This window comes from Bufo bufo, chromosome 9 (assembly GCF_905171765.1).
Source record: "Bufo bufo chromosome 9, aBufBuf1.1, whole genome shotgun sequence".
NCBI lineage: Eukaryota > Metazoa > Chordata > Amphibia > Anura > Bufonidae > Bufo > Bufo bufo.
The window spans coordinates 188,198,451-188,224,001 of NC_053397.1; the positions used below are offsets into that span (position 1 = coordinate 188,198,451).

The 25,551-nt window shown below is 42.7% G+C and overlaps 1 protein-coding gene across 1 annotated transcript in view; it reads right to left on the bottom strand.

Moving 5' to 3' along the window:
• Positions 1-5,654: 5,654 nt before the first annotated feature.
• LOC120979513 (regulator of G-protein signaling 8-like) overlaps positions 5,655-25,551 on the bottom strand; it is an 85,934-nt gene continuing 66,037 nt past the window's right edge. The window contains exons 4-5 of the mRNA XM_040408307.1: positions 12,607-12,773; positions 5,655-7,672 (exon numbers count right to left, since the gene is read on the bottom strand). Of these exons, the coding sequence (XP_040264241.1) occupies positions 7,490-7,672; positions 12,607-12,773 (350 nt within the window). The 3' untranslated portion in view covers positions 5,655-7,489. The remainder of the gene's footprint in view (positions 7,673-12,606; positions 12,774-25,551) is intronic.

A 25,551-nucleotide genomic window follows, 5' to 3' on the forward strand; every position in this document is an offset into this window, starting at 1 on the left:
AACACAGACGTCACATGGATGTCATCCTTTTTTTTGCGGATCCATGTACGGTCGTGTGCATGAGCCTTTACTCTCAGGGAAGAAGATAAGCCAACTCCAGATGTGTCTGGCAGTTGTTTTCACCCCCAGTTGTTTTCATGTGTATGAGAGAGGGATAGCTATGTTTTGTGTATGGCCAGTCTTAGATACGCAGGGTGCTGTCAAATTTGCAAAGATCTCAGCAGAAACCATGACTTGAACACACCTGGTGAATAACCTTTGCTTTTAGCCTCTCATAGCCAAAAATAAGCAATTTTTTATATAGTTTTTATTGTGCTGTTAATTTCATTTTGCTTATTGTTTTATAGACTTTTTTTTTTACTTTTTAAACTATAGAGTTTTTGAACAGAACTTTTGAAACGAGTGCAATTTTTTTGTGGTCAAAGATTTTTACATTTTATGACGGTGGTTTTTACTAGATAAAAATGGAAACATTTGCTAAAACTGAAACAGAAAAATAGATATGTTGTAGGGGAGGTTTCCATTCTTAGTCTGGTTAGTCATGGTTTCCATTTTTAACTATGTTTCCACAGTAGTTACAAAGAGAAGAAGACAAAGCTACAGAGCCATGTGAGTTTACTCTTCACTACACACTGAAGACTGATCTACATAAAATTCACACGTATAAGCTTATTATAGGACGGTTACGTTTAGGTCAATCTATGCCTGGAGAGGAAGTCATGTCCTTTATACAGAGTTTGGAGACTAGTATGGAGTTGGTAGGTAAAGAAAGCGAGCACAAGCCTCTAGCCTTAAATCTATGGATATTACTTGCAAACGGACATAAAAATGAAATAAGAGATGATATTTCTGTTGCTTCGTAACCTACCAAGACATCACCAGTCACTTTACATTGCGCTAGACGAGTTGCTATGGTTGCACTTTAATCGCGCCAGTGAACAAAGATGAAAATGGATGTTGAGGGCACAAAATGTCCGTGTGCAGTTTAAAAATCCTACGAATAACCATACAGCTATTTTCCAGATGATGGAGAGCGATGCAACAGCTAATACGACAGAAACAGTCTCACATATTTTATACAAGGAAGCTGACACAACCCTTTAAGTGACATATTTTGCAATCTCTCCTGAACTGCTATACCCCATTTATATCCCCTCATCCTTCTGAGATTCTACGACAGGTGCCATAAAGGGAATAATGACCAACATCGTATTTCCTTCTCACAGCAAGGTGTCTGTACACGAGGGACATGACATCCTTTGGAAGATCTGGATCTTGCCCAACTTAAACCAGTTAAGCTAGTCATCTTTGAACTTGGAATCATTGACAAAAAAAAGTTACATAGTAACAAAAAGTTTATAAAAGTCATGACAGCCTTCGACATGGTCAATTCGGAACTTTACATAGTGCATTGGCTTTGGGAATGGACAGCAGTAAATTCTATCTATATAATCCAGCAGCACCAACACATTTTATTCGTGAGCATCTGGCTCCTGTAACCCCTGCATTCGACAAAAACTGAAGAGTCATAAAATATAACATTGATGTCCCCACCAATGGATATGCTCATAATGAAATTGGATAGGTAATTCGTATAAGAGTCTTGGAAAATCCCTTTAATGGGGTATGCAATCCCAGAGGGGTAACCTGAAGCTCCTGGATCCAAATGCAAAATCTGTAATTCATCATTCGCACAACTAGGCTACGTATATGGGTCAGTAGTAGCTGCAAATTCTTTACCCCCTAGAGAAGCCTTTTGGGCACTTCAGACACCAAAGCCTTGTTTTGACTAAAGCTCTTGTGTTACCTATAGTTAAATGGGTTTCCCCATGAATGAGACTCATCCCTTATCCACAGGATAGAGGATAGGTGTCGGATCACTGGGGATCTGACAGCTAGGAGCAGCGTTCGGGAGTCTTCTGCGTGAATGGAGCTGTGGTGCACAGGCGTGCCGCGTGACGACCACTCTCTGTTCTTCCATGGGACTTCCAATCACAGCCAAGTGATTGAAGTGAATTAAATTAACTATCACTTGAGATAACAAAGTGAACCTACATTTCAAATATTGCTACTGTATAATGTATTTTAAACATCTCTTAGAAAATATTTATGGCACCCGACCAACCATCCTGACAACATGGGTCCCGTTCTCCCATCCTAACAGAGAGGGAGATCAAGCATGTGGTCTGCCAGTCCATTCCAACTTGTAACTGGGCTAACCCTTTATGTATACATTATTTCTAATATAAGTCAATGGATGTATTCCTGAGTCTTCCTGTTGAACTACATTTAGAGCAGGCCACTGAACAAGGAGACTAAGGAACACATTTTGTCGGGACGTGAGCAGAAGAGCTCACATCTAGTCCTGGCAATCTTGTGAGTGCAGGAGATGGTGGAATCAGTGGCCCGACAGGCCGGGGCAAAGCACTGAGTGGACTATCTTCCCTCCACAGGTCAGCTAAGGGGGATTTTCACCAAATTCCAGAGAAACCATTTAACTCCTACCTGACAACCACTTTCCATAAGCCCTATCTAGCATACAGGCATCAATATGGTGCCTCCCACACATGGTCACCCATTCACTTGAATGTCTGCTATGTAATACAACATTTGCCCTGCAGTGGCTGCTCATAAATGTTTGAAAAGCAGCACCCAAGGTAATTCCTGTCCCCCCACCCCACACTGGCAGCTTCATTCTTAGATAGGTTTGTCCAGATGGAGATCAATAAGTTGGATGGCTACAGAATATCCAACATCTGATGTGTATGGGGATGTCTGGACCATCCCCAAATGGCAGATGTTGGAGATAAGCTGCCACCAGGGTATCTTGCAGCAGCAGCTTATCTCCTCTCCATATTGAGACCTCAGGACGAATAGCCTCAGCCAAAAAACATTTGACCAAACACCTATCTGAAGGTATATGATCACTTTAGAGGGGTTGTCCAGGATTAGAAAGACATAACTGTTGTCTTCCAAAAACAGAACCATCCCTGTCCACAGGTTGTGCGTGATATTGCAGATCTGCTCCACTGATTACAAAGGACCTGTCCAGAGGTCATTGCACAAGGAAAGAATAGAAAAGCTCTGACAATTGCCTATTGTGAATCCTGCCTTATCTATACACAGAGGTGATATCATTATAGACAGGATCAGAATGACAGATAAGCAGATAACTGCAGTAAAGTGATCTGTACAGACGCTTATTATTAGGCGTAGTGGCCAGTGAGAAAACAGCAGGATTTAATGTTTTTGGTTTTCGTGTGTTAAATATAGATATTGACATGGAAAATTAAAAATTCTTTTAAAAAAATGTTGAACATAAAAATTTGATTTAAACAATAGCTCATTTTCTAATGGCACATTACCATTATACTGATTGCCAAAATTGTGGGATTAGGAGTTTGTGAAACAGTTTCCGTTAGGACCATCTAGAACAATAAGAGATATTGCTGTGGTAGCATCACAAGCTGCCAGTGTTACTATAGTTATACCTCCAAGTAGGACTATACACAAGAAGCAATGCAGCAGGATAGAGCCAGGAAAGTGTATGAAGTCTTTCCTGGCATATACAACCTTGTTTTCAATCCATCTTGTGTTGCAATTATAGTCAGAAAATGATCACATGTTAGACGGCAAGAGATGTTGTGTGATCGTCACAGGCAGTCCTGACTATTCATCAACTGCAGCCTAATCTTAAAATCACTTCTGGGACAACATAAATCAACACAAAGGCTGCTCTGGTCCAATGTACGCTCACCTGATATTGCAAATATTTACTTCTATTTTCCTTTCAACTAAGCTAAACTTTGTATCTAAAATAAGATTGTATCAATATGTGATCATTTTCTGTATACAGTTCCTGTGCAGACCTGTTCCCACGGTAACAGACTACAAACAAATTCTATGTAGTCTCTCTCTGTAGCCACATTCTTTTTTTTTCTCCTTATTCACCTACTGAATGTATAGTTGTATTACTTAGGGGACAGATAGAAGGGAGTGTGACTGCCAGAGACTACACAGGGTTTGTTCATAGCTTTTTCTGATCTTCTCTTTCACGCTAGGCACCCATAATATACTTTGCTTATTCAGGATTTGATTAAGAAAACCTATCACTAGAATATACGTGCAAAATGCAAAACAAAATAATCAAATATTATTTTAGGATATGTTCATTCCTGTATCGGAAGGAGCCTTCATTGTCAATTCCATCCTATTTGACAGGAAGAACAGCACAGTGTGCATTGCCACTATTCCAGTCAAACCGAATGACACCATGATAGAACTCTAGTGGACTCCATTATAAGTTAATGGGTCTGGTGGGCGTATTTTTATTTGTTTTCACCCCTGAATATAACCATAAATATATTATTTATTTCCTTAGATTTGCTTAAACTCTGGTTCCATAAGGCCAGGTTCACATGTGACTTATTAGTAACAAATGTTGCCTGTCCTTAGGAATTGATGAAAGATTTGGAAGGGGCTACAAGGTGACACTTAGGACTGCAACTGTGAAGTTAATGTTTCTTCATGGGGAAAAACATTTGGAGACCAAGGTGCACTGAAGGGGATGCTATAGCAAAGATGAAAATTGGCGCCTAGTAGGATTACAAACTTTGCCACCGAGGGCAGAAGAACCAGAATATCCCTACTTGCCCTTGGAGTGTTGAATACTATGGTTCTCACCGCCCAACAGAAAAAAGGAAATGGAGAAACCAGGGCAGGGCCAGCCACATGACCTGCCACTATGTTGTGTACAGATGGTTAGAAGGTTGTTCGGCAACTGTTTTCCCATATGGAAACATTGATATTGAGTCATGGTAATTTTGCTGGCCAGTTGTCACTATGTAGAAATTGCCTAAAGCTTTCTTATAGAATCCTTATCATTGTCCCATGTCCTGGATCCACTGTGCATGAGGCCTTAGGAAAGGATATGTCTAATAGCAAAAAGGGAAGACGGAGAGCTTAACATTAGGTTGAGTTCACATTTGAGGTTTTTTGCAATATGTTGTTCTGATCTGCAACTGATCTAATCTGATAGAGAAATGGATTACAATCTGGCATCAGTCTTTTTTTTTTTTACCTCAAAGGTTAAACAAAAAACTGATTACGATAGATCTTGTAAAGAAATGATTTTTGGCACCATTTCGAGCCCCTACAGAAATAAATAGGATCCTGTGAACATGACCTTGAATATTGTATATTACACAAGCAGAATATGAGGTATATTCATACGTTTTGATTGTGCTTATTTTATACAAGCCGGAAAGTAAAACTGTTGAGTTCCTATTGTTGAGTTCCTACAACAAAAACAATGGAGCTTAACAATGGTGTTACATGTAGCCATATAATGCAAAGAAATGTAATATTAGAAAATTAAAACATCTCATATTTAAAAAGGTTATGTGGGTGCTAGAGATGAACGAATTTCTTAAAAGCCGAATTTCTTCATACTTCATGGTGGCGAATCGATTTAACCTGAAAAGTGTAAAAAACCAAAAAAATCATACCTGATCCATTTGCTTGCAATGGGCCAGCCGCTGCCATCTTGCTTGAACATCTCGCACAAAATCCTGTGCGCAGTGATGACGTTATCCTTTTCCCCATTGGATACACATACATGTTTGGCTGAACCGAATGTGCATGTGTAATGGGAAGCCAGAAGGGAGTCGGGTGAGATAGCTGTCAGATGAACGATCATTCAGCTAAAGACTAAAGACCCTCTAATCTTGCACAGCCCCTTTGATTGCTCTACAGGGTATATTAGGAATTTATAGCACTGCATTTGTTCTTAAAGAATCCCTTTAAGATGCCAGTTTGCTTCATATACGTAGTAAATAAGGTATATATAAGTAATTATGGTGCTATAATCATAGGTATTATGTTGCTGACAGGAATTGCAGGAGCCAGTACATGGCATCAGAAGACCTCTTGCAGTCTCTCATTAAACCCTAATCATTACTGATCCCATTCACAATAGATCAAAGTTGGCACATGACCAACAATAGGAGCCTTCTACCCTTTCCCTCATGGTGGAGAAGGAAGGATCTGGCATGTTGGATCCTCTTTTGTCACCAGAGATAATCACGAGAGGAGACTGGCAGTAGCTTATTCTCCCTTCCCCATGGAATATAAACTTGGACACTTGGCTGAGAATGCATGTGTGAGTCAGGGGAGATAGCTTTCTAATGTGTAGGTCATCTGAAGTCATACGCTTACTGTTAGAAGATTTCTTAGTAAATTTCTTAGGGCATCTTCCAATGAAAAAAAAGAAAATTATATTATAATGATCATCTGTTCTAAAATGTTATGGAGATGAAAAGTATTCATGGAAATTCTAATTCATGTAAAGTTTTTTGGTGCCGAATAAGTGAATAATCTCATATATTTCTCCACTGTGTTCCCTCAACATTCTTCTTATAGAGACGTCAGACATCCATTCCTCTAAAGATGCATCACTTAGATAACCTTGATCTTTTTGCTAACTCCCTTAATCTAATTTCTAGAAACCTACAAATTGCATTAGGCTATCATCAAATATCTTGAAATTTTTTCAGAAAAATCTGGACCATGCATAGCTTTCATGTTATAATTAGGTCTATCGGTAGCACTGTGTACCTTATTATCCCTTATTTGAATAATAGGGGTTATTGCAGAATTGGCATGGCGGAGAACATGGCACACAACATGGCTGCACAAAGCATGGCAACCCTCCCCTTAAATATTGCAGAACTGTGTACAAATTTACTTCTCAAAGATTCTATAAATTACTTGTGCAGTCTTATTCCTTGGAGATCACACTCATAAAATGAACGAATTCCTAATATAAACACGTCAATCCACTTAAGCTAATGAATGGCCTGAAGGGAAATCTTAATTAATTGACCTCCATGTGAAAAACCATCACTTGAACTGATGGAAAATTCTTAGACATATATGTCAATTTCCCAACTCTTCACTTTTTCTGAGGAGCCTGCATTTCCTCAGAATGTGAGGCCCCATTTTTTATACGGAAAGCCACCTTTTTCAAGCCTAATTTCCATCAGCCCTATTTGATTTGTCCATTAAAGTCTACTCCAATGGGACATTATAATTGAATGGGAGGAATAGGAATGTACTCTTTACAGATGTACATATTGACCAGTTGAAAACAGATTTAGACATTTTGCTACAGTAATTAGAGTATACAAATTGAGAACATATTGAGTGTGGTGGATGTGGGACCTTTCCTTCCGATCTGCCCTTCCTTGTAGTTACTTGACCTTCTCTCCATCTTCTTCTTTGTTTGTTAGACCTTTTCTTCTAAACATCCACACTAAACTTAAGGATAACCAGATGATGATGAAGATGAGACTTGTCGAATTGGCAGTGAAGATGCTGTATTGTCTCAAGCAGTCATAACTGAATCATCTTAGTCTTCTTGGCCATAGTGCAAGACGGTCCTTCTCGGGATGGTCAAGTGTCAACTGTGTCTCTGCAGTCGCTCATTCGACTAACAAGGGCTCTTCTGAGTGCAGCTAAGCAGGTCATTATAGATTTGTGAGCGTAGAAACCTTGGGTAGGAATCCCTTTCCATTAGGCTGCGCACTCTCAGTTGGGCAAGGTCGAAACAAGACAATGTTGGGTGCTGAAGGTTTCGTTTGGTCATTTCTCGAGTTGGGTAATCAATGTTAACCTTTTGGACAACAGGGAAACACAAATGTATAAGCTTGGCATGATGTGGATTTTATTACATTTTATTACACATATTTCATTTTCCTCAATATATATTTAACTGTTATTATAAATCCAAAAAGAGATTGCACTGCCTTCACTGTTCTAGGAACATAAAGCATTTGGCACAGGGACAGGGGCAAACTGGACATAAACCCCGGTGGGCCGATGCCTAGGAGGCTGCCCCAAGCCCTCCTTACTGCCACTGGCCAACTACATAATGATCTGATGCTCTCAGCACTGCAGTAATTAACGCTGGGGGCATCAGGTTCTCATGTACCTGGCTGGCGGCTGCAGATGGCCTCCTGAATTCAATTGTATGACTGTCGTCAGGATGGAGATACAGTTGAATACTGCAGTGGTGCATGGAAGCCATGGCTCCATAACTTAGTTAGAGACAACTGAAGATGGACTGAGCAGTATTTATTGATGGCCACCACAGAGGGACAGCTTCTGGGGCAGTATCTAGTGCTGCATTATGGTATTTAGTTCAGCTAGGGAGGTATTTGTTCTGCATTATGGTATTGCTGACCCTGCCTCCCTGTGTTAGCCCCATATACTTGTGTTAGCACTGCCTACTTTGTGTTGATAGAAGGCGTGTTGACTCGCCTTCTATCAAGTTGCACACGCCTACAACATGGAGGCCACTTAATTTTTTTTTTTCCAGGGCCACTTTAAGTTTCCAGTCCGCCCCTGCACAGGGACACCCACCCACACAAGGAACTCACAGTGGTGCTCTACAAGAAGAGGTTAATCATTCCATGAAGTAGAGGAAACCTGTGACACTCAAATAATAAATGTCCTTTATTCAGCAATCCATAAAATCAGCAAGGACGGAAGGAATGTGTACACTCAGGTAATGGCTGTTTCACATGATCAAACTCTTCCTCAGGTCCTGTGGAAGCTTGGGATCACGCCAAACGTCCGTCGCATGAGTCTACACATTCCTCCCATTTATGCTGATTTTATGGATTGCTTATTATTTGGTAAATGATGCATGTTTCTTCTGCTTCATGGAACGATTAAAGGGGTTGTCTCACTTCAGTAAGTGGCATGTATCATGTAGAGAAAGTTAATACAAGCAACTTACTAATGTATTGTGATTGTCCATATTGCTTCCTTTTCTGGCTGGATAAATTTTTCCATCACATTATACACTGCTAGTTTCCATGGTTAGAGACCACCCTGCAATCCATCAGTGGTGGTCGTGCTTGAACAATTTAGGAAAAAGCACCGGCCTATGTGCGCTCCAATGGTCCTGGCCACCAGAGAGGCTGACAATTTTTCCTATAGTGTGAAAGCACGACCACCACTGATGGATTGAAGGCTGGTCTGTAACCATGGAAATGAGAAGTGTATAATGTGATGACAAAATGAATCCAGCCAGCAAAGTAAGCAATATGGATAATAACAATATATTAGTAAGTGTCTTGTATTAACTTTCTCTACATGATAAATGCAACTTACTGAAGTGACACAACCCCTTTGACTATTATTATGTCATCAGTTTCTGTAAAACCAATTATAGATTCTTATATAATTATCTGGCTGTTACTACACTCAAGTGATGTAAATGCAGGAAATGTCAGCGCTATGTGGCCACACCTGAAGATGTGAAGAAGGATTTGAGGCTGGTGCTTTATACCAGCCATGGTTCTGAAACAGTATAACTGATGCTCATGCTCTTATCTATGAAGTAGGGACTTCAGAATACTCATCATTACTTAAAGGGCCAGCGAATAGTAAATCAGTAGTTTATAAAAGTGCAGATTGTTAAGCAAGCAGCTGAATGTTTTTGGATATTCTCAGAGCTAGCAGGTAGTGTTGAGCGAAGTATCCAAACTGGACTTCGTTCTGAATTTCAGGAAAAATTTGATTAGCTGCGAAGCCAAATTTCCTTGGTGGTAACGAATCAAGTTTCCCTTAATATGGCGGTAAAAAGAAAACAAAAAAAATAACTCATCTATTTGTGCACGAAGAGCCTGCAGCAGCCATCTTGATTGAAGATATCGTGCGAAATCTAGCGCGCGGTGATGTATGACGTCACCATGCCGGCCGGCGTTCACGCAGTGTCTTTAATCAAGATGGCCACGGTGGGCTCTTCACGATCAAATGGATAAGGTGAGTATTTTTTATTTTTTTAAACTGATTAACCCCTGAAAGTCCTTATTTTTAATCTCAGATGCCGCGATCAGAGATGAACGCGGTTTAATGATGGGGGGCGGTGCAATCACCGTTCCCTGTCATTGTGTCCGCTACATACAAAGAAATGCGCTTCGTGACAAAGTAATTAGTCATGAAGCGAATGTCTTTCTGCGAAATCCGTGTCAGTGTCATATGAGGGTGAAATCTTTGCTTTAGTTGAAAATGAATGGCTTATGATTCATGGGAGTTAATTTAAATGACCTACTCGGTGCCTGAATCACCAGTGTGTTCTAGATGGAATACGCTTAAGGGAATGTAATGACCTTATGACAAGAAAATGTTGCTCAGTGGTTATTTTTAAAATCACCAGCCGTTTCACTGAATTATTCCAAAGGGTTGTGTTCTATATTACGCCTTCATTCAAATATATTTATGGTGTTCCTGTGAAATACCAGGGTATGACAAGATAAAAGTAGTACTTGATTATTGCAGAGCAAGGATAGTAAATAGGAGGCATATACACTCATTAGGAATTATTAGGAACACCATACTAATACGGTGTTGAACCCCCTTTTGCCTTCAGAACTGCCTTAATTCTACGTGGCATTGATTCAACAAGGTGCTGATAGCATTCTTTAGAAATGTTGGCCCATATTGATAGGATAGCATCTTGCAGTTGATGGAGATTTGAGGGATGCACATCCAGGGCACGGAGCTCCCGTTTCACCACATCCCAAAGATGCTCTATTGGGTTCAGATCTGGTGACTGTGGGGGCCATTTTAGTACAGTGAACTCATTGTCATGCTCAAAAAACCAATTTGAAATGATTCGAGCTTTGTGACATGGTGCATTATCCTGCTGGAAGTAGCCATCAGAGGATGGATACATGTTCTCATTCTGTTTACGCCAAATTCAGACTCTACCATTTGAATGTCTCAACAGAAATCGAGACTCATCAGACCAGGCAACATTTTTCCAGTCTTCAACAGTCCAATTTTGGTGAGCTCGTGCAAATTGTAGCCTCTTTTTGTAGTGGAGATGAGTGGTACCCGGTGGGGGTCTTCTGCTGTTGTAGCCCATCCGCCTCAAGGTTGTGCGTGTTGTGGCTTCACAAATGCTTTGCTGCATACCTCGGTTGTAACGAGTGGTTATTTCAGTCAACGTTGCTCTTCTATCAGCTTGAATCAGTCGGCCCATTCTCCTCTGACCTCTAGCATCCACAAGGCATTTTTTCCCACAGGACTGCCGCATACTGGATGTTTTTCCCTTTTCACACCATTCCTTGTAAACCCTAGAAATGGTTGTGGGAGAAAATCCCAGTAACTGAGCAGATTGTGAAATACTCAGACCGGCCCGTCTGGCACCAACAACCATGCCACGCTCAAAATTGCTTAAATCACCTTTCTTTCCCATTCTGACATTCAGTTTGGAGTTCAGGAGATTGTCTTGACCAGGACCACATTCCTAAATGCATTGAAGCAACTGCCATGTGATTGGTGGACTAGATAATTGCATTAATGAGAAATAGAACAGGTGTTCCTAATAATTATTTAGGTGAGTGTATATTAAGACTGGTGTTTTAGATACTGGTCTTAATAAAGCCCCATAGCTGGCGGAGGATTCGCCGAAGTTATGAAGAGGCATCCAGTGCATCCAGCGCCAGTTCTAAATGTAAGACAGCTTCCGAGGTGTTTTACATTTAGACCTTTTTCTATACCTAAAACAGAAGTAGAAAATAGTCAATGAGACGTCCACAATTTTAGACCTGGCGTGAGCGGGGCGAAGTCGCAGATACTAGCACAACTAACCGGTGCACATCTATCTGCACCTGAAATTCGCCTAAGGCCTCTTTCACACTTGCGTTGTCCGGATCCGGCGTGTACTCCACTTGCCGGAATTACACTCCGGATCCGGAAAAACGCAAGTGTACTTAAAGCATTTGAAGACGGAACCGTCTTCCAAATGCTTTCAGTGTTACTATGGCACCCAGGACGCTATTAAAGTCCTGGTTGCCATAGTAGTAGTGGGGAGCGGGGGAGCGGTATACTTACAGTCCGTGCGGCTCCCCGGGCGCTCCAGAATGACGTCAGAGCGCCCCATGCGCATGGATGACGTGATCCATGTGATCACATGATCCATGCGCTTGGGGCGCCCTGACGTCACTCTGGAGCGCCCGGGGAGCCGCACGGACGGTAAGTACACTGCTCCCCGCTCCCCACTACACTTTACCATGGCTGCCAGGACTTTAGCGTCCCGGCAGCCATGGTAACCACTCTGAAAAAGCTAAATGTCGGATGCGGCAATGCGCCGAAACGACGTTTAGCTTAAGGCCGGATCCGGATCAATGCCTTTCAATGGGCATTAATTCCGGATCCGGCCTTGCGGCAAGTGTTCCGGATTTTTGGCCGGAGCAAAAAGCGCAGCATGCTGCGGTATTTTCTCCGGCCAAAAAACGTTCCGTTCCGGAACTGAAGACATCCTGATGCATCCTGAACGGATTTCTCTCCATTCAGAATGCATTAGGATAATCCTGATCAGGATTCTTCCGGCATAGAGCCCCGACGACGGAACACTATGCCGGAAGACAACAACGCAGGTGTGAAAGAGCCCTTATTTAGGCATATTTCAGCATAGTAAATGACCCTCTAGGTTTTTGAGAGCACAAACCTTTATGGACCTTCATAAATCTCATAGTAGTAGGAGAGAACATGGAATCGTTGAAGGTAATTATTTAGGTTATCTCAGCTTACCTCTCTGGGAGCTTGAACATCAATGTAATCCTGGAAAATACGACGAGCTTTCGCAGGTAGTTTGTTCACTGAGCGGGTCTTTCTGTAGTCCTCACAGGCCATCCAGAACTCAAGGTTTTCCTCACTGAATTCGGTCTGTAGGAAGGCACGAAACGCAGAGCGACCATCTAGAGAATAAATCCCATAATTAGCCACACATGTCAATGCTTCAAATGTTATTATTTATCAAACCAAAAAGCCGTTTCCATCTACCCTAATCTATTCGCCAGAACACAAATAGCACAAGAACACCTCTCATTTTGGTGGACTAAGTACATCAATGGCTTACATGGATATCTCATAGAATTTAGTGGAAACTGTGCAATATTGGGCGGTGTTGTGAGGCAATTGAGCAAGTGCCTCCAGATTCCCAATGAATAGTGATCAATGGAGACCAACTAGTTCCCAGAGACCCAGCAGATCTTTATATCACTGAAAGCCTGTTGGTTGAATGCTTTAACGCAACGATGCCCAACCTGCGGCCTTACAGCTGTTGTAAAACTACAACTTTCTTCATCCCTGGACAGTCTACATTTATCATGGCATGCCAGGAATTGTAGTTTTGCAACAGCTGGAGGGCCTCAGATTGGACAGACCTGCTTTAACTCATACTTGCCAACTCTCCTAAAATGTTCAGGAGGCTCATGGAAAAAAAGGAGACCTCTCAGATTCCCAGAAGCAAATCTCTTAGGTGCTACAGGAGCCTCCCAAAAAGCAGTCCTCAGCCCTCAGTGTACTTTTTCTGTTTGTAGTGCCAGTATGCTGCAACTTAAGACTTGGCCAAATGCACACTTAATGGGGTGACAAGCGTGCTGTGAAAAGACCCAGTTCGGACTAGAAGGATTTAAGTAAAAGGGGACTTCCATAAGAAAATTTAGCAGCGCACTACACTGCCATACCTTCTGGCTGGCCATTTATGAAAGCTGGTAAATATATTTTAACTGCATTTGAAAGTTAATTTATATCATTTGATGGATGACCCCGTAACCGCACAGAAACGGGAACTGAAAATGATGACAGTAACCTAGCGGCTAATTTCCAATAGATCTTAGATACCAGTGATTTGCATACTGGAATATGCAAAAGACAGAGATCATGGGCTCTCTCCTACTCTGAGCCCTACTAGACAAAAAATGTATACATGTCCTTAGTAGGATTGAGCTAACCTGAACTATAAAGTTCGGGTTCGTACTGAACATTAGGATTTTTGGACCCCGGACCCGAACATTTCAGTAAAAGTTTGGGTTTGAGTTCGGTGTTTGGTGATTTAATGGCGCTTTTTGAAAGGCTGCAGGGCAGCCAATCAACAAGCGTTTAACTCATGTGCCCTTAGAAGCCATCACAGCCATGCCTACGGCTGCACGTCACTATCTCTGATTAGTGTAGGGATAGGATGCTGCTGCTGTGAGGGAGAGAATAGGAAAGAATCTGTTATCAGAACTTGTTGTTAACTCTGCGATCTACTGCGATTTTATTTTGTGGGTGCAGTGAAACATTTTTTTACCCTGCCCTGAGCCAAGTGACACAAAAAAATAAGTTTTATCCGTCTGTTAGTTAGGTGGGCGTCAGCGGCCATTTTGTTCAGTGCACCAGCACTGCATATGTGCCAGGGACAATAATTTAATCCTGTTCTTTTAGTTCAGTGGGCAACATATACCCTAAACAGCACCTAAACAGCATATGTGCCAGGGGAAGGGAAAATAATATAGGGAATCCATCTGTGAGTTCAGGGACCCAGGGGGTGACATATTCAAAAAATTTTCTGTAAAGTACAATCCAAATAAATCCATCTGTTAGATTCTGTGGGGACAAATAGTTTTTTTTTGTTACTAAAAAGTACATTTGCACTGCATTTGTGATAGTCAAAGAAAATCTGTTAAATCCATCTGTTTCGTTGTGGGTGAAAAATTCATTTTTTTTCCCCATAAAGTACCTTTGCGGCCTTTGCTGCATTTGTGACAGTCCAATACAAGCGTTAAATACTGCTGTTTAATTCTAGTTAAAAAAAAAACACCCATTTTGTCCTAGATACTACATTTGGGGCCTTTGCTGCATTTATGACAGTCCAATACAAGCGTTAAATACTGCAGTTATATTCTGGTTTAAAAAAAACACCCATTTTGTCCTAGATACTACATTCGGGGCCTTTGCTGCATTTGTGACAGTCCTATACAAGCATTAAATACCGCTGTTATATTCTGGTTTAAAAAAAACACCCATTTTGTCCAACATACTTCATTTGGGGCCTTTCATGTATTTTTAACAGTCCAATACAAGCGTTAAATACTGCTGTTATATTCTGGTTTTAAAAAAACACCCATTTTGTGCAAGACACTACATTTGGGACCTTTGCTGCATTTGTGACAGTCTAATACAAGCGCTAAATGCTGCTGTTATAGTCTGGTTTAAAAAAAACACCCATTTTGTCCTAGATACTACATTTGGGGCATTTGTTGCATTTGTGACAGTCCAATACAAGCGTTAAATACCGCTGTTATAGTCTGGTTTTAAAAAAACACCCATTTTCTGCAAGACACTACATTTGGGGCCTTCGCTGGATTTGTGCTAGTCCAATACAAGCGTTAAATACTGCTGATATAGTCTGGTTTTAAAAAAAACACCCATTTTGTGCAAGACACTACATTTGGGGCCTTTGCTGCATTTCTGACAGTCCAATACAAGCGTTAAATACCGCTGTTATATTCTGGTTTAAAAAAAACACCCATTTTGTCCTAGATACTACATTTGGGGCATTTGCTGCATTTGTGACAGTCCAATACAAGCGTTAAATACCACTGTTATATTCTGGTTTTAAAAAAACACCCATTTTGTCCTAGATACTACATTTGGGGCCTTTGTTGCATTTATGACAGTCCAATACAAGCATTAAATACTGAAGTTATATTCTGGTTTAAAAAAAAACACCCATTTTGTCCTAGATACTACATTTTGGGCCTTTGCTGCATTTGTGACAGTCCAATACAAGCGTTAAATACTGAAGTTATATTCTGGTTTAAAAAAAACACCCGTTTTGTCCTACATACTACATTTGGGGCCTTCGCTGGATTTGTGCTAGTCCAATACAAGTGTTAAATACTGCTGTTATATTCTGATTTAAAAAAACACCCATTATGTGCAAGACACTACATTTGGGGCCTTTGCTGCATTTGTGACAGTCTAATACAACCGTTAAATACCGCTGTTATATTCTGGTTTTAAAAAAACACCCATTTTGTCCTAGATACTACATTTGGAGCCTTTGCTATATTTGTGACAGTCCAATACAAGCGTTAAATGCCGCTGTTATATTCTGGTTAAAAAAAAAAAAACGCCAATTTTGTGCAAGACACTACATTTGGGGCCTTTGCTGCATTTCTGACAGTCCAATACAAGCGTTAAATGCCACTGTTATATTCTGGTTTTAAAAAAACACCCATTTTGTCCTAGATACTACATTTGGGGCCTTTGCTGCATTTGTCACAGTCCAATACAAGCGTTAAATACTGCTGTTAGATTCCATTTTTTTTTAAAAACACCCATTTTGTGCAAGACACTACATTTGTGGCCTTTGCTACATTTGTGACAGTCCATTACAAGCGTTAAATACCGCTGTTATATTCTGGTTTTAAAAAAGCACCCATTTTGTCCCAGATACTACATTTGGGGCCTTTGCTGCATTTCTGGCAGTCCAATACAAGCGTTAAATACCGCTGTTGTATTCTGGTTTTAAAAAAACACCCATTTTGTCCTAGATACTACATTTGGGGCCTTTTCTGCATTTGTAACAGTACAATACAAGCGTTAAATACTGCAGTTATATTCTGGTTTTAAAAAAACACCCATTTTCTGCAAGACACTATATTTGGGGCCTTCGCTGGACTTGTGCTAGTCTAATACAAGCGTCAAATACTGCGGTTATATTCTAGTTTAAAAAAAACACCCATTTTGTGCAAGACACTACATTTGGGGCCTTTGCTTTCTAACAGTCCAATACAAGTGTTAACCCCTTAAGGACTCAGCCCTATTTCACCTTAAAGGGACACTGACAGGCCCAAAAAGCATATTTAGGTATATATATGACAGTACAGGTCTTATAAAGTGTATTAGAATCATCTAAGTATCCCCCCTGTCCACCTTATAACTACAGTAATCTGAAGTTGTATAACCTGCTTGAATCGGGTTCAATCTGCCCAAGGGGCGGTGTTTCATCTCATATTGCGCCCAGCCAGCCTCGCCACAATCAGACTGTGCGCAGCCTCTGAGAATCAGACTGTGCGCAGGCGCGATGAGATCCCGGTCAGTGAGGGTGCCGGGCGCATGCGCTGAAGATGGCCGGGGACACTAGTAGCCGCCCAGCGAAGTGAATATTGATGAGCTGGGTGGCGCTTCAAACGGCAGTTGTGGAGAGGCTGGCTGGGCGCAAGTTGAAATGAAACACCGCCCCTTGGGCAGATTGAAGACGATTCAAGCAGGTTATAAAACTTTAGATTACTGTAGTTATAAGGTGGACAGGGGGGATACTTAGATGATTCTAATACACTTTATAAGACCTGTACTGTCATATATATACCTCAATATGCTTTTTGGGCCTGTCAGTGTCCCTTTAAGGACTTGGCCATTTTTTGCAAATCTGACCAGTGTCACTTTAAGTGCTGATAACTTTAAAACTCTTTGACTTATCCAGGCCATTCTGAGATTGTTTTTTCGTCACATATTGTACTTCATGACACTGGTAAAATGAAGTAAAAAAAAATCTTTTTTATTTATAAAAAAATAGTTTCAATTTCTCTACTTCTATAATACATAGTAATACCTCCAAAAATAGTTATTACTTTACATTCCCCATATGTCTACTTCATGTTTGGATAATTTTGGGAATGATATTTTATTTTTTGGGGATGTTACAAGGCTTAGAAGTTTAGAAGCAAATCTTGAAATTTTTCTGACATTTTTAAAAACACAATTTTTAGGGACCAGTTCAGGTCTGAAGTCACTTTGCAAAGCTTACATAATAGAAACCACCTAAAAATACCCCATTCTATAAACTACACCCCTCAAGGTATTCAAAACTGATGTTATAAACTTTGTTAACCCTTTAGGTGTTCCACAAGAATTAATGGAAAATAGAGATACAATTTCAAAATTTCACTTTTTTGGCAGATTTTCCATTTTAATATTTTTTTCCAGTTACAAAGCAAGGGTTAACAGCCAAACCAAAGTCAATATTTATGGCCCTGATTCTGTAGTTTACAGAAACACCCCATATGTGGTCGTAAACCGCTGTATAGGCACGACAGGGCGCAGAAGGAAAGGAAAGCCATACGGTTTTTGGAAGGCAGGTTTTGCTGGACTGTTTTTTTTGACACCATGTCCCATTTGAAGCCCCCTGATGCACCCCTAGAGTAGAAACTCCATAAAAGTGACCCCATCTAAGAAACTACACCCCTCAAGGTATTCAAAACAGATTTTGGTGTTGGTGTAGCTCCTGTTGCAGGGAGAGGACGTGGTCGATCTGTGCCAGCTACACGCAGAGGCGTATCTAGTGAAAATGGCGCCTATGGCAAGCACTGAAACTGCGCCCCTGGGGGGAGAGAGGAAGTAGGATCACCAGCGGCCCTGTCTGCTTAGCACATACGCACAATCGCACCTGATGATGACTTTAAGGCCTCTTTCACACTGGGGGGTGGGGGCGTCGGTGGTAAAGTGCTGCTATTTTTAACGGCGCTTTACCGTCTTTTTTGCGGCACTGTTCAGCCGCTAGCGGGGCGCTTTTAACTCCCGCTAGCGGCCGAGAAAGGGTTAAAAAAAACGCCTGCAAAGCACCGCTTTGATTTCAATGGGCAGGGGCACTTTAGGAGCCACTCCTACAGCGCCTCAAAGATGCTGCTTGCAAACGCACTGCTCCAGTGTTAAAGCCCTCTGGCTTTCTTCACACAGGAGTGAATGGAGCCGCTCTTTCAGGGCGCTTTGCAGGTGCTACAGCGCTACAAAATAGAGCACTCCAATGTGAAAGCCAGAGGGTTTTAACACTGGAGCGGTGCGTTGGCAGGACAATAAAAAAAGTCCTTTTAGCCACATCTTTGAGGCGCTGTAGGAACAGTGTACACACTGATTCGAAAGCGCCACTGCCCATTGAAATCAATGGGCAGCGCCGCCGAACCGCCAGCAATGCACCGCTGCAAGCTGCATTTTGCGGGCGGTTTTAACCCTTTTTGGGCAGCTAGTGGAAGCTCAAAGTCCTGCGAGCCGCATATTTGAGGCGCCCTGCTAGCGGCTGAATAGCGCCGCAAAAACTACAGTAAAGCGCCGCTCAAATAGCGACGCTTTACCGCCAATAGCGCAACGCCCCAGTGTGACAATAGCCTAAGCCTGGCATCATGACAGTCTCAAACAGAAGCAAGCAGCCCATCCAATATAGTGCTTGCACAATATGGATTAAATTAATTATAATTATGCATAGCCATAGATATAAATAAAGTGATTTGTGCAACAGCAGGTACAACTTGCACAAATCACTTTATTTAGGATATCTATGCATAATTCTAATTTATTTATTCCATATATTTAGCAGCACTATATTAGGTATTTAGCAAGGTTACATTTATTAGGTTGCCTGCAGTGCTTGGCAGATTGCAGAATGTCAGTACATCATTATACATTGTGATCATGATGTGTGTGTGTACCGTAGCAGACTAGCAGTGCTGCCTGGCTGGGGGTCCAATCGTCCAACTTCTCACAGTTCTTCTCCTCACTTCACCTCAGTGCAGTCAGTCACCTCACGAGTGACACGCTTGGATAAATGAAGCTACGATACGCAGAGGAGGGTAGGCGGAGCTTGAGGCGGAGAAAATCATGTAGGCGCCTGTCTTTCTCCTACATGCCAGCCCTCAGTCCAGACTGTCCAGCCAAGGTAAAAGTACTTTCCAAGTTAATTTGCGTGCCGCCGCCAGCGCTGGGGCTAAAGGAGGTGGCTGCAGAATGGGTGGGAATTTTTTTTTCATGATATTTTTTTTTTTGTCGCCCCCCCCGCTTGGCGCCTATGGCACTAGCCATGGCTGCCATAGCTTGGATACGCCACTGGCTACACGCACAAGTGAAACACGTGCAAGTAGGCGACAGAACCTTCAGCGTTATTTGGAAGGGCCGAATGCGGCTCTACGAATGGTAAGGCCTGAACAAGTACAGACGATAGTAGATTGGGTGGCTGACAGTGCCTCCAGTTCCTTCACATTGTCTCCCACAAGGTCTCCTGCTGAAAGATCAGAGTTGCCACCTGCAGGCAATGTCCATCAGTCTTTCACCTCACCCCCTTGCAAATCAGCCAAGCAGTTTGACCCCCAAGTCATGCAGCAGTCTCTATGCTTTTTGATGACTCTGCTAGCAGAGTTTCCCAGGGCCATCCACCTAGCCCTTCCCCAGAAGTGGAAGAGATTGAGAGCACTGATGCCCAACCACTTATGTTTCAGGATGAGGACATGGGAAGACCACCGCAGCACGTCTCTGATGATGACGAAACACAGGTGCCAACTGCTGGGGCTTTCTGCAGTCTGCAGACCGACAAGGAGGGCAGGGGTGAAGACTGGGTGGAAGATGATGTGGAGGATGATGAGGTACTAGACCCCACATGGAATCAAGGTCATGCGAGTGATGTGTGCAGTTTGGAGAAAGAGGCAGTGGTCGCACAGAGGCACCAGCACAACAAAAGAGGGAGCAGGGTGCAAAAGCGTCTGTTACATTCTTGGGTGACATTTTACCATTTTTGCCGTGAATAAACCCCTGCTCTGCATAGGTGACAGGGAACTAATTTTTGTAAAATCGTCTGTTCAATTGGTGGGTGACATGAACCCAGTTCTGCTGTGAATAAACCCCTGCTCTGCATAGTTGACAGGGACAGAAATTTTTAAAAATCGTCTGTTCCATTGGTGGCTGACATTAACCCATTTTTGCCAATGAAAAACCCCTGCTCTGCATAGGTGACAGGGACTAAACTTTCAAAAATTCATCTTTAATTGACGCGCGCCACCTCCTTTCATTCGATCCTTCCGCTTTAACAACTTGTCGCACATTTCAGCTCAATCACATTTCAGCCATTTATCTCCCTTGGATGTGGTCTCCCTTTCTCATGCTCCCTCTCTGGCATGGAACCCTGATTCCCGTTACCCGTGATCACCATGGTAGGCGCATAAAAGAACATTGAAAGTTAATAGAGAAGATATCCAATTGGATCGTGGACGTCACAGGGACGTGCGATCAGGCAGAAGTTATCTAAAGTCTACAAAGCGGCAGCAGGGCCTCTCCTGTCTAATGTTTCCAAATCCAAAATACCCCAGTGACATTCCCTGTAATTTTTTATTAATCATTACAATAACAGTGCATCTTAAGAGTTCTGTATTGTTATTTATCGTCACTACCTCCCCGATTCGGGAGTGGGTAATTGCCGCGCGCCCCCTCCTTTACTTGGATGCTTCTGCTTCAATAATTTGTCCCACATTTCCGCTCGATCACATTTCATTTCATCCATTGACCTCCCTTCGATGTGTTATCCTGTTCTCAGGCTCCCTCTCCGGCATGGAACCCTGATTCCCCGTTACCCGTGATCACCATGGTAGGCGCATAAAAGAACATCGAAAGTTGATTGGGAAGATATCAAATTGGATCGTGGACGTCACGGGGACGTGCGACATGATTGAGCAGTATGTGTGCACACGCCTACACGTACTGACTGATTGGTCTGCCCCCTTCAACTTCTGGGTCTCCAAATTGGGCACATGGCCTGAGCTTGCCCTTTACTTCTTGGAGGTGCTGGCCTGCCCTGCAGCCAGTGTATTGTCTGGACGTTTGTTTAGCACGGCAGAAGGGGGTTATCAAAGATAAGCGCAGCCGCCTGTCAATAGCCAATGTGGAAAAGCTCACGTTCATTAAAATGAACCAGGCAGGGATCCCACAGGACTTGTCTGTACCTTGTGCAGAATAGACATGCATACCGGCCTCACCCAGCCATTATTGTACTCCAGCGCACTTTCTCTTTGTTTTATTTTTTATATTTCCCAATGTTTTGGGGTCTACCTGCTCCTCCTTTCACCTACACCGCCATATCCACCGCCTCCTCAACCTCCTATTCCATATGGACCTCCTCCTCCTAGATCAAGATTATTATTTTATATTTTTACGTATTTTATGTTATTTTAAGTAATCTCCCTATGCAAATTTGTTTGCAGAGCACTTTTTAGAGGCATTTTAGTGCTCCAAACGTCGGGTCCCCATTGACTTCAATGGGGTTCGGGTTTGGGGTCAAGTTCGGGTCCCGAACTTAAACTTTTTTTCAGAAGTTCGGCCGAACCCGTCGAGCCCGAACATCCAGGTGTCTGCTCAACTGTAGTCCTTAGAACAGGCCATCTTATCTGCAAAGGTCTGACACCTTGCACCTCTGTCGTTCAGCTGTTCTGCAGTAGCTTCAACTCCTGAAGTTGGCACTAGGACTACACAGATCCGTCCATTGTTTAGTGGACACAACTGGCAACTGTAGTACTACTCCCATGGAAGTGAATGAAAACATCATTGCAGTCAGGGGCCTAGCTAAAGGCTCATGGACCCTGGTGCAAGAGTTCAGCTTGGGCCCCCCTTCTCTCAGTGCTTTGTGGCCAGGGGTAGAGGAGCACATAGCCTTCGTGCTGCCTAAGGCAAAAATTGAAACTGCACCCCCCCCCCCCATGCTAAATTCTTGACCTAACCCCTTCCCTCCAGTCAGAGGTGTAACTCGACCAGCATGCACTTTCCATAATACCGGTGTCTTCTTATGCGGCTCAAGGGTCTTTGGCCTCCATCAGGCTCTTGGACCCGGTAGTAACTGATACCTCTGCACCCCTATAGCTATGCCCCTGAGTTACAAGCCCTGTCCACTGCACAATGGACAATACTGTGCATTTCCAGCTGCGACTCCAGCATCGGAACTACTCTGAAACAGGTGATCAGATGAGGTGCAGAGTGTCAGATCCCCTCCAATTAGATATTGATGGTCTTTCCTAAGGAGTGGACAACCCCTTTCAGCTCATCTAAATGATTATCTAGAACTTTCCGCACAAAGACACTGCTTAAAGGATGTATAAATATATTTTTTTATGTATTCTAAGTCACAAAACTTGGCAAAAGGCAGTAGAGGATGTACAGTAGAATTGCAGAAACTTTTTGGCTCAAGGATTGTCTTTCACACATCAGTCCTGGAAGAAGGAGAATACAGAGGAATACGTTTACAAGATGCTGGAGGATATAGGGAGGGGTGATGGGATGCAATCTCTCCTCAGATATTCAGAAGAGTTGTTTTGTGGCATTTATAATGGTGTTCAACTATGAACTGCAGTAAATCTGTAAAATAATTATGTCCCGTCCTCTGAGGACATGTCTGAGGGCGTGTGTGTTTGATGTGTGTGTGTGTGTCTTTGTCTGTGTATATAAATGGCAGATACAGTATGTGTAAGCATGATACAAGTGTAGACCTGACCTGGATCTCTGGACAGGATAACCTACACCTGGCCCTGACTTTGGATGCCAGTTGAATGAGTATATGTCTGATCCTGGGTGTCTGAACCAGCATACACCATCTGTGTGTGTTAACCTAAGCTTGAGACTAGAGGTACCTGCACACAGCACAGATTTGTGGGCAGAAAATCCACCCCAAAACAGCACAAAAAAAACTGTTTTTGATTGTTATTTGCATGGTTTTTATGCGTTTTTTTGGCTCAGATTTGATGCATTTTTGTAGCAGATCTCACCATTTCATTGAGAAGGGTAATATCCACGAAAAAAAAAAAAAAGGAAACAATAATAGACATGCTGCGGAATTCAAAATACACACAGCAGGTCAACTTCCGCACCTAAGAAAAAAGCAAAGTATATATGATATTTATCTAATCTCATACACTTTACTGGTACTGTATTATGCTCAGTGGCGTATTATAATTGGGGCGTTTGGGTCGGTTGCCCCGGGCCCAGCATCGCTGGGGGGCCCAACGCCGACCCAAACGCCCACAAACTATGGAGGGGCACAGGAGCGCATAGTTCCCTGCCCCGCCGCCGTCCGCCAATCACCGCCATAGGCTTCAGGCCTAGTAGGCCTGAAGCCTATGCGGTAGTAAAATTCCTGCGCAGGCGGGCGTGATGACTTCATCGCGCCTGTGCCCGGACGCAGCACACTGACTGTGCCCGGACGCCTGCACCATCAACGAGTGAGCGCCGACTGGGACACAGGTAAGCATTGTTTTTTTTTTTTTTTTGTGCCAACTTTGGGGGACATTACTGGGGGGCACAGGAGAATATCACTGAAGGGACAGTGGGTGGCAAACTACTATGTGGGGGCAAATTACTAGTGTGGGGGAAATTAGTACACTGGGGGCAGTGTGGGGGACAATTAATACTGTGGGGGACAATTAATACTGTGGGGGCAAATTACTACCATGGGGGGAATTAATACTGTGGGGGCAGTGTGGAGAAATTAATACTGTGGGGGGCAAATTACTTAATGGATGGCAGTGTCGGGGCAAATTATCTAATGGGGGGCAGTGTGGGGGGTTATTACTTTATGGGGGCAGTGTGGGGGGCAAATTACTTAATGAAGGGCAGTGTGGGGGCAAATTACTTAATGGATGGCAGTGTGGGGGCAAATTACTATATTGATGGCAGTGTCGGGGCAAATTACTTAATGGATGGCAGTGCCAGGGCAAATTATCTAATGGGGGGCAGTGTGTGGGGTTATTACTTGATGGGGGCAGTGTGGAGACAAATTACTTTGTGGGGGGAATTACTACATGGGAGGCAGTGTGGAAGATATTATTGTATGGGGGCAGTGCGGGGGAAATTACTATATGGGGCAGTGTGGGGGAAATTACTATATGTGGACAGTGTGGGCGAAATTACTATATGCGGCAGTGTGGGGGAAATTACTATATGGGGACAGTGTGGGGGAAATTACTATATGGGGACAGTGTGGGGGAAATTACTATATGGGGCATTGTCGGGGAAATTACTATATGGGGGCAGTGTGGGGGAAATTACTGTATGGTGGTAGTGTGGAAGAAATTACTATATGGGGCAGTGTGGGGGAAATTACTGTATGGTGGTAGTGTGGAAGAAATTACTATATGGGGCAGTGTGGGCGAAATTACTATATGGGGGCAGTGTGGGCGAAATTACTATGTGAGGGCAGAGTGGGGGAATTACTATACGGTGGTAGTGTGGAAGAAATTACTATATGGGGCAGTGTGGGGAAAATTACTATATGGGGCAGTGTGGTGGAAATTACTATATGGGGGCAGTGTGGGTGCGCTTCTATTAGGGGACATTATTTTTGGGGACACTATACAGGCATTATTACCTGGAGCACAATATAGGGTGTTATTATTACTGGGGGCACTCTAGGGGACATTATAATTGCTGTAGACACTATAGGGACCTTTGGGGTAATTTATCAAACTGGTGTAAAGTAGAACTGGCTTAGTTGCCCATAGCAACAGATTCCACCTTTCATTTTTGACAGCTCCTTTGGAAAATAAAAGGTGGAATCTGATTGGTTTCTATGGGCAACTTAGCCAGTTGTACTTTACACTAGTTTGACAAATGACCCCAATTATGAGAAATCTAACATGTCTGTGTAACAAACTCTGTAGAGACAAGATGCGGCTCAAAAGAATTTGTCATGGCGGTCTGGGTCAAACGGAGGAGAAGAGGAAAGAGAAGCTCTACATGACAGGAGATGTCACTGGATGTAAGAGGTATGTGATGTATTCCCCTATATATAGAGCTGGCTCACCACTGTGACCTGCGTCTCATCTTCTCCTCCAAGTCTTTTTTTTATCATAATCGTATGTATTTTAAATTTGGCAACTAAAATTTTAATTTGTCACCTGCAGTCCT